The sequence below is a fragment of the Colias philodice genome, chromosome 14 (assembly GCF_061535455.1).
Source record: "Colias philodice isolate Cphi_HAF_F1 chromosome 14, ilColPhil1 Martin Lab GWU primary, whole genome shotgun sequence".
In the NCBI taxonomy this organism is placed as follows: Eukaryota; Metazoa; Arthropoda; class Insecta; order Lepidoptera; family Pieridae; genus Colias; species Colias philodice.
Window position 1 is genome coordinate 2712164 of NC_143099.1, and position 10232 is coordinate 2722395.

Genomic DNA, 10232 nt, shown 5'->3' on the forward strand with positions numbered 1-10232 from the left:
CCTTACAAAGTTAATGAAATACATTGTATTCTCATTTGGTTTATGTTTGCGTCAAATATTAAATTGATAAAGCTCTACAAACATCGAGTGAAAATAAAATTAATAGTTTTTTGTATATATACCTATACTTATAATTTTACACAAACATGGAATCAAAATATAACTTCGCCTCATACTTTATTCCATAACATTGCCTTGCTATTTTATCAATGTAGCTCTATTTAATACTCTACGACTAACTGATTCTGATTTCTAGAGTCTAGGTAATTATCGCATGATTAATTATCTGTTTGTTGACTAATTACTCAGTGACATAGACAGTGCTATAACCTTAACTTGAGCCCTCGACATATATTCAACCGTAAAAATTCACGTGAAATCGGTTTTTGAAGAAGGTCGCAATTTGAGACAACTTTAACAAGAATATAACAATAAAGCAGTCATAAGGTCTTCTTAATAAAAAGTTTATTCAATCATTCCGAAAAAAATACGTTCAATAGCATCACCATGTAATAAAAATAAATTTATTGCTTGATGGTATTTAATCTCTACTTATCTAGGTTGCATCTGGTTCTACCATATTTATCTCTAAATAATTAATATCATAACACTCAAAATATTTATTAATATTTCTAAAAGAACATGAATATAGACAAATTTCACATATTAGAAGTTAGAACTGATACGATAATAGGAACGGTAAAATTTCATACAGACATTCGAGAAAACGTAAAACTTTACGTTGCGTAAATCGGCCCACTGCCACCTCCAATGAACTGGAAAGCAAGGTCGAAGCTAAGTCATTGTATTTTTAACAGTAACGTTCTCATTAAGATTAGTTAAGACAATAACACAGGAAGGAAACCACCAAGACCCGAACGGTCGCGTGAAAACTATCACGCCAACAATAAAACGGCTTCGTTCCACCAAATTTAACATCACTATAAATAAACACAGCATTTACGAAATGACATCAGTAGTGGCACGTTGATAACGACGCAATCAATAAGATGTCGTCAGCATTTTTTATTATATCTCTTCTTTCCATAATCGGGACGCAGTCGGTGAAAGTGGAACTAGCAGAAGAAAAAACACCATATGATTATGTAAAGGAAAAACTAGATTCAATGTTGGTGGACGCAAGGAGTGGAATGCCCATATCAAGTTCATACGAAGTTGAAGAAAGTGAAGACTATCCTGAAAATTTAAACGGAGCAGCATCCACAATACACAACGCTGTATCTGGTATTGGTTATGGTCAAGGAATTGGTCTTGGAGGTTTAGGTGGACTAGGACTTGGTCAAGGATTAGGAATCGGTTTGGGAGGATTCGGGGGCGTTGGTGGTTTGGGAATCGGTGGGATCGGTAACGGGATCGGATTAGGAGGTGCTGGTGCTGTTGGTCTTGGTGGGGTAAACGGAGCTGCAATTGGAAACGGAATTGGAAATGGAATTGGAGTCGCGAATGGATTGATTCACCCTGGTCTAGGAGGCATCGGTGTTGGCGGAATCGGCTATGGAAATGGGTTGCTTTACCACCCGGTGTTAGGCGGACAAGTTCAAGGTGGATATGTCGACAAGAATGCCTATGACGCTGCTCAGAAGAAGGGTGCTGATCACAACGTAGAAAAGCTGGAAAAGAAAGCTGAAGAAGAAGTAAAGCATGGACAAGAAGGATTCCAACAAGGTGCCACAGCAGCTAAAGCTGAAAAGGGAGAATCGAGCTTCTTTAAAGATGAAGAAGCAAAAAAGAAAGCTGCCGGAGATGAAAAGTTCTATGAAGGTGGACAGAAGGTTAATAAACAAGGTACATGATCATTTTCATTTGATATTTATTATTTTAGTTATTGTTATGATGAATGACGTTTAAAATAAAAATAACAGTATTTAAATTAAGTAACATTAAATTTTAAAAATTTGAATAAAAAATTCATGGGTAGCTGAGCGGTCTGGTATCGCAATGATACGACGAAAAGATGCATGTTAAAAACCCACATCATGAGCAATATTTATTTTATTTTCAATAAAACTAAATATATTGTAACAGGAGCAAACGAAGAGCAAGTGAAAAAGGCAAAAAGCCACAAAAAGGGTCACGTGAGCAAGGGTTTTAAGTCATCAAGCAGCAAGAATGAAGAGGAAAAGTCTGAGAGCTTCTACGACGAAGCCCACGACGAGGCTGACCACAAACTGGCCGGACAGAACGCTGGTTCTTTCGGCGAGAACTCCCAGCAAGGCTTCAAAGGCGCTCACGAAGAAAAGGTCCTCGACGCCAATGCCCAAGGCAAGGAAGGACATCACTTTACAGAACAAAAGATTGACGATGCCAAGGCAAATAAGGTAATAAAAGTTTTCTTTAAATATCCAGTTTTACCTGAACTAATATTTTTTTTTCCAATATTAGTTTTCCCAACGTTTTAACGCGTGTGAGAGTAAATATTTGAACTCTGCTAATATTTTATGAAGCAATCGTTCTTACTTTACTGATATAATATGTACATACATTTTGTGTATTCATGTTGAATAATTGATATTGTACATTTGCTTGTCACTTGTTTATTGAAAATATTATTGATGTAGTGGAAATATTGTGTATTTAACGACATACAGAACTTCTTATTTTAATTAACTACATTTATAATGATAATACGGGTCGTTCGCGATATATTAATTGTTATTGTTTTAAATAGAAGTCTAAAATTTACTTACCTCACTCACTTTTTATATTTTGGCAAATTCCCGGATATCATTAATTCTTATTTATGCAACCATCTCCATATTCATTATAGAAACAAAGGCGCAGGCAACAGCTCTCACAATCCAATTATAAAATACCTGTTAAAATAATTAAATAAACCTACTAGCAATCATACCAGACACTATTAGTTTGTAAATCCCGTCTTAAAATGTCCTTAACCTCATCTCAGGGTATTGTATTACGAAGGACGTCCGCATAAAAGTGTTACGTTTGTGGTTTTTATTTATACCGTGAAACTGTACTTAAATTGCGAACCGAAGTATATAATAGGAAATAGAAAAAGCACTTTGTATACGCTATTGAAAATTCTTTATAGAACACAATGCTCCGCTGCATCTTTAGACTTTCTTTTGCATTTCAAGTTAACTGAAAAGTGACACGGGAATTGCAGCTTAGATTTTTTTATATTCATAATCTCTTTGCGGGAATCTGAGTAATGTAAACCACTTTACTTTATTAAAGTGGGATGTATTTTTTCATAGAATAGGGTCTTTGCAATCTCGTCTAATCCGAGCGGTTTGTATGATATTAAACGATTCATTGTTTCATGGATTTGCAGTTTGTAATCTGTAATACCTACTCGTGTTATATTAACATTGGGTTCATAAAAAAATAATTCGCTTTTTCAACATCAAAACGTTATTAAAAATAAAAAGTGGAATCTTAGAGAGGTAACTTTACTAAAAATATTGTATAACATTGAGTTTAAAGGTCGGTGAAAACATCATTCCGCTCTCCCATTTAATCCCAAAATTCTAATAGTTTAAAGTGTGCCAAATAAACCTACCTATACTTTTTTATTGCGTTACAGGGTGAATTTCTACAAAAGGGTTACAAGGGAGGTGCAGAATTACTGGAGAAATTCAATAACCTCGGTGCGCAAGCCGTGCACGGTCACCAAGAAGCAAGCGGTGGTTATCAACAGAACAAAGGAATATTGCCTATACACTGAGAAATGTATGAACTGCACGATACACGAAGAAATTATTGCTTTTCTTGTTTGAAATGGATTTGAAATATACGAATATGTTTTTTATGTGTGTTTTTATCGTGAAAGATGAATTTTAGAATTTATCACTTACTAGCTTTCTGCCCGCGGCTTCACCCACTTTGTCTAAAACTTAACAAATTACATATTAAGGCTTATACATGCGCTAATAACCTTGACCATACTAGACGGATCTCAAACCTCTCCCGCTGCACCTTCTTTTTTCCTCGCATTTTGTATTTAAAAAGATACTAATCAGTGAAACAAAAAATCCTCGTCAGGTACTGTTGTGTAACTGATAATTTATTAAACATAAAATTTTCAGAGCTCTAAGTCGGCAGGTTACGAAGTTTATAGAGTATTTGCGGAAAAATCGATGACCACGGCACATTTTTTTTCTAGAAATCTATTAACTTTGGAAAAAAATCCTCGCGAGCAATTAAAGATCAAAGACCATCCTACTTTATATATTTTTTTCGGTATTGTGCTTTATGTTGTACCAGACTTTATAGAGGTTGAACATAGTCGAAATTGCCGGGTAACACCTTAAAACTTACCTCTCGAGTCTCTCTATCTATTTAAAAAACTCATCAAAATCTGTTACAAATTTTTGAAGATAGAAACTCAGAGACGGCAGAAAGCGACTTAGTTTTAAAATAGGTAGTGATAAGTCTGCCATGAAGTTAAATATGATCCATCGTCACAGACTAGTTTTATACCCTAAAAGTAAAGAACACAATAATTTCATACTTTCGACATTATCAATTCAATATGTAAGCATCTTAACATCAAACAGATCTGTATCTTAAATTTATTAAAGAGATGTACCTTGATAAATACAGAAACGAAGCTATGTCAATAAAGATTTGGAAGTGATTACCTAATTTATTTATAAGATGATTTACATTAAATCTCTTATCTTGATATTTTAAAGAATTAACAAAATTCCATTAAACAAATCTAAGAAGACATGGTAATTATTGTTAGCATATTCATAAAGTTGCATTCGTATTTCGTAATAAACAAAGTTGCGAATACATTTCCAATCTATATTTTAATGCAAATAGTATCAACTTTCAGTATATAGACAGACGTCTGTTATTACCTACTACTTTAAAGAACAACACGGGAAAATAAAACAACAATATCAATCAATTAATATTTATTCAGACAACATGCACATTGAACAAAAATTTTATTTTAAAATGTAATTACAAACAAAACAAAATGAGAAAACTTCTTGTTAAACGCAAATTTGCATCGCAATTGCTTCACAAAATACTCGGCGATTTCGTCCAAGGACTGTTGGATGAATAACCGGACTCGCTGCCTTGAGTCAAAATGCACCTTAAAATAACACATTAAAATATTAATGGATGGTATTCGTAGACTGTATGAATAATTGCAGTATTTCATTAGTATTTGAAAACAGTTTTTTAGGGTTAGTTAAGCCAATGACCTATCAAAAACTATTGGGATGAACCTTAGATCATTAAGTAATCTAAGGGATGAACAGATTCTTTTAGAACATAGAAACGTGTATCTAAGAAACCATGTGTTTTTAGTAAAAAATTATAAGCATGTTAAAAGATAAAACGAAATTTATCTTATTGAACTGGTATGAAAGGTAAACCTATATTATATTATAGCCTATAGGTAGGTACATACAATATGCCTATAGGCTATAAATACACACTGTTTTCATGTTTTACATTCACATATTAGCAAGAAAATATACTTTGGAAATAATTCAAATATGTATTTTAAAGAAATATCATGTTGTTCCATATGGAATTAAGAATATTTCACTGGCTATTTCTGTAGGAATTTTTACTGAATGAATGATAAAAGCAAAAACAATATTACAAAAAATTATAGCTCAAAAATTCAAACAACACGAGATCCAGTCAAATATGGATAAATAATGCGGCGCCAAGTAAATTTTATATCCATATTTGAGGTAATAAATATTGATAGCAATTTTAATAGCTTCACAGTAAGTAAAAAGCGATCCAATGAAATATGGAAACAGTTGAAAGGTGTCCGTAGTTAATTATTAAAATGAAAGTCAATAATTTAAGAGCCAGCAAGCTTTTTGCTGTAAAAATATTGTGTATTTTGTAAGTTTTCTTATTAAAGATAGCGTTTAAGGTTTTTTTAATAATTCAATAATAGGCGAGTATTTGGTACAGTTTCCTGTAAAAAAATCACATATTACATAATCTAGCTATTTCCGAACTCTATCATTATATGAAGTAACTAGGTCAAACTAGTGAAATAATGTAAAAATAAATCTAATGCAAAACAAATTTTGCTAATATTTTCATTCGCATTGCGATTCTTCCCACATACAAATAATACCGTTAAAGATTCTTTAAAAAGTGGCTGTACCCGACCGACTCGGGGGTTGGCGGCGTGAACACGGTCGACGATATCTTATTAGACGTGTTTGACCTCTGGAAGGGAAAATTATAAAATTGTGTAATAGAGATAAAAAAAAACAAAAATTAAAATTAAAGATAAATTTTAATAAAAAAAAAACAAATATTACGTAAATTATATAGGTCTATACTCTATACTGTTAAGTTTTTAAGGCAAGCAGATTTATTATTTGTCGCGCTCAAAAAATCAAACTTTTTCATGTATAATCAAAAGTATTTTTTTATATCTAGAGCTAACTGAAAACTACGTCGTATAACAATCATGTTTTATTAGCATCCAATTTTAAGTGAAAGTACGAATTTAGAGTTTCAATTACACTACATAAAATGAAATATAACAGTTAAATATCTAAAAAGTTCACACAAACATTAATTTTATCAAATGCCATACAAGTAAATAACAAACTTACCTGACTCTGGGAGCTAAAATTACTCGATCGTTGTTTGCTTATCCGCGTTGGGGTCACGAGGTTCGACTGATACGGTTGCTATCAAATAAACTACTATTAAATATAATTTAATATAATATATGTATAAATATTATTGTATGTCAGGGAATACCCTAATACATATAGATAGTGATATTATTATATTTCTTGATATTAATAGATAAATTGATGCAAAATCTAGTGTATTTCCCTATTTATTTTTCCTCATAGCAATTATGAAAAAAATATAAGAATGATATTATATTATTTTTTCGTATTCCTTTCAATTTAAAACAACAACAGATGATAAGCTTTGTAACCTCTTTATGTAGTGTTGACGTTAATTCTATCTATATTCTCTACAGATTACAGTAGTCGAAGTATAAAATAAATATTCTAGGCAATAACGATAGTTTTATATTGGGTTTTATCCTAAAGATGCCTGTGAGACCTAAACTTAGTGTCTGTAGTGAGGTAACAATCTAGATTTTAGGATAAAGTAAATTTTCGCAAACTTCGATTGCGAACATTTCACGTTATCATGCCATTTTCCTTTCATTTGGTGAAAAACACTGCAAAAACGGTACAGTAAAATGCATGAAAATTAACATCTAGAGTTGTGAAATGGAAAAGGATGAAAGGAAAATTCAGTAAATAATATAAATATCCATCAATTGGTAGGTAATATTAGTAGAGATATACAACACAGCCATAAAATAATATTTGGTACTTTGTGTATTGTTGCGAATAAAGACTGGTTTTACATTCCTTACATACAAAATCGTAACAAAGTATAACATCAAAGAAATATAAAAATACAAAAATACCCAACATTCGTCTTCTATATAATAAAGAGATTTTTCAAAGAATACTTACACTATACGGAGTGCTTTTTGCAGGCCGCTTATATGTGGGCGTTGCTTGTATGAAGCCGGGAGAAATATTATTGCCTGGCGATATGGGCACACTGAAGGGTGATGTTTGTTCTAATATAAACAAATTAGTTTTCAAATGAATAAAAAATAAAATACTTGAAAATGGAAGATTATTAAAGTGAGTTGATTAGGAGGACTCTACATCAGATGTGTCTTTTGCAACTCCCAAAAATATATAGATACAAAAATACGTAAGAAACACATAAATTAAAGAGGAAGATAATATAACTTTATGTTTAACGAACCATTCATATTTAAGACATTAATTGAAGAGAATGCAACAAAATTTAGAAACTCCTGTAGGAGTATAACAATTTTTCGTATTTATATATTTTTCAATGAAGAAAACAGTGTTACTTGAAATTAAAGCATTAAAATAGAAAAGTTTTTTATTACTGTAAATATTCAGAAACGCCTCCATCCTTTCTCTTTACCAAAACACAAAAACAATAATTATGACCTATTTTCAACAAAATGCCTATTGTAATTAATATCAAAGCGAAATTTACTAGACTGGCTCTCGAGTTGACTCTGTAGTTTTTTTATAATCCTCTGGTATTCCTTCATTTGTTTATGTTGTTTCTGGCACAGTTCTGTCACACGCTTGAGTTCGTTTCGTGCAGCGTAAAACTTCTTCGTCTGTGAAACGCTTATGGTATTAGCACAAAACAATTTAAACACAGTCTAAACTTTAAACTCTCTGTCAGTTTATTAGTTGTCTATGTGAAATACGACACAACCAGATTAAAGAGAACCCGCGCTTGAAGTTAAACCCTGTCTTAAAGTTTTTTTTGTGGTAAGACAGTTTATACTTTATTTTAAACTAATTAAGAAGTATTGTTGGACGAAAATTAGTTTCAATGACTTAGAGTAAACTGGGATTACACAATCTAAGTTACACAAAGATAGTACATGCTACTTAAAATACCGTCTGTACCCATTATTAGATATGGCTTGCATATAATTAAATAAATAAAAAAGAGTTTATTTTCTCACGTCAGTTACATAAATTAGTATGAACTTTTTATTAAATTTGGTCTTCAGTATTTTTATGAAGGTTTAAGCTGTTTTCATTTATAGAAAAATAACGACATGCACTGAATTCACTAGCTCTACTTTTATTAAGTTTTTAGTTAATCACAAAAACTACAATCTTTCTTTTACATCATGTTCAGCATTCAGGATAGATGATGTCGCAACTACTGAGGCAACAATCCAAAATATATTATGCAGATACAATCATTGAGTTAATATGTACTACGTACGTCTCAATAGATACAATGCGTTATTTTTTATCAAACAAAGATCCTCTATTAATAGTTTTCATACATATCATACAAAATATTTAAACAAAAAGTTACTCTTTACGTGTCTTTGATGTTCCAAAAATATCGCTTGTACCGATTTTCCTTTAAAGCTCAAATTAGAGCGGCGTTAGAAATTTCGCTTACAAAAAGGGTCTGTTAATTCGGCAAAGTTAATTAAGTTCTGAGTACGGGTTCTGAGGCGCTCTAAAAGCTTGCGGTAAGTGTCGTTTTGTTACGGTGAAAGATAAATAACCTTTGATACTAATAACTATTTGTGTACCTTTGACCCTAAAAGGAATTAATTTTGGGTGTCTCGAATGTGAGAGATATTTTACAAGCTACAGAAAAGGGTATAAATTGATTATACTAGAAAGTTTGTGATAAGGCTATAAATTCGTATCAAATCATTTGGTAAGAGTAAAACAACCTATATATGTAATTGTAAAGAAAAACAACCTAAAGTAGCTCTATTGAAATATCTTATTCATAATATTCAAACATCTACTACATAAACTATTTTGTATTTAAATTATTTATATTCTATACTTAATCCACTGGTTTGCTTACCGACTGTAATAAATACGATAAAAGTCTACGCCTGTGCTGTCGTTGAAATTGTATTACTTCACAACTCTTTTTTATTATTTCCTCTGGGTCGGTAAAATAGTCTTGAATGTCTGAGTTCATCTATAAATATAGTTGAGGATTTACTTTGAATTATTTAACCGACATTAAATATTTAAATTTTGTGGTTTTACTCACGTCAGGTACCAATTTCATCATAGAGCATGGTGCCCTGCATACTAAACATGTATTTTCTTTTGCGCCTATAGTAATAAAATATGTATTTTAACAATTATATTATCCACAAACACAACATACAATTTGCACCTGTAGGTATTTGAAAATAAACGATATTCACCATTGTTCAAGCAATTGTTGCAAAACATGTGACCACATGATGTTAGGTGTAAAGTTATTCCGGGTTCCAATTGAATAAAACAATTGTTACAATGTATCCAATCCATTCCTCGCGTAAAAAAATGACAGTTTATTCGATTTTCGATTTAAAACTATTAACAGCATTGTTTACTTTTGCTCATTGTATTTCGATTCGCGGTAATACGCGCCATTCTAAAATTCAAAATGGCGGGCTATATTTTTTTTTTATTTTTCTTGGTCTTGACAACATAAAGTCTTAATCTAAATTAAAAATAAAAATAATATGTATTATTTTTAAGTATTTATATATAATTTCTACAATACGATTTTAATAACAGTACAATTAGTATATAAATATATGTTTGAGTGCAAAATAATGTCAGCAAGCTTCAGTACAAAACTGTAAAGAATGCAATCAATAAAATACGCGAGTG

General features: G+C 31.5%; 2 protein-coding genes across 2 annotated transcripts; one reads left to right on the forward strand and one right to left on the reverse strand.

Annotated features, from left to right (window-relative positions):
- The first annotated feature begins 846 nt into the window (after positions 1–846).
- LOC149482690 (uncharacterized) lies at positions 847–3791 on the forward strand. Its single transcript, XM_089703294.1, has 3 exons — positions 847–1806; positions 2047–2339; positions 3569–3791. Exons 1-3 carry the CDS (start codon positions 1011–1013, stop codon positions 3707–3709), a joined length of 1230 nt encoding a protein of 409 aa, XP_089559420.1. The 5' UTR covers positions 847–1010; the 3' UTR covers positions 3710–3791.
- Positions 3792–4907: 1116 nt separating this feature from the next.
- On the reverse strand, positions 4908–10031 carry LOC149482691 (E3 ubiquitin-protein ligase RNF212B-like). Its single transcript, XM_089703471.1, has 8 exons — positions 9779–10031; positions 9619–9683; positions 9424–9543; positions 8059–8188; positions 7491–7600; positions 6597–6674; positions 6107–6201; positions 4908–5092 (listed from the first exon to the last, which is right to left on the reverse strand). The coding sequence occupies exons 1-7, from the start codon at positions 9882–9884 to the stop codon at positions 6109–6111; spliced, it is 702 nt and encodes a 233-aa protein (XP_089559597.1). The 5' UTR covers positions 9885–10031; the 3' UTR covers positions 4908–5092; positions 6107–6108.
- Between the last annotated feature and the right edge of the window lie 201 nt (positions 10032–10232).

Coding starts and splice junctions, on each gene's coding strand:
- LOC149482691 (XM_089703471.1), bottom strand. CDS start 9,884: ATGGATTGGATACATTGTAACAATTGTTTTATTCAATTGGAACCCGGA. Junction 9,544..9,618: donor TGATGAAATTGGTACCTGAC/GTGAGTAAAACC, acceptor CTATATTTATAG/ATGAACTCAGACATTCAAGA. Junction 6,202..6,596: donor ATTTTAGCTCCCAGAGTCAG/GTAAGTTTGTTA, acceptor TTTCCCTTCCAG/AGGTCAAACACGTCTAATAA.
- LOC149482690 (XM_089703294.1), top strand. CDS start 1,011: ATGTCGTCAGCATTTTTTATTATATCTCTTCTTTCCATAATCGGGACG. Junction 1,807..2,046: donor ACAGAAGGTTAATAAACAAG/GTACATGATCAT, acceptor ATATTGTAACAG/GAGCAAACGAAGAGCAAGTG. Junction 2,340..3,568: donor ACGATGCCAAGGCAAATAAG/GTAATAAAAGTT, acceptor ATTGCGTTACAG/GGTGAATTTCTACAAAAGGG.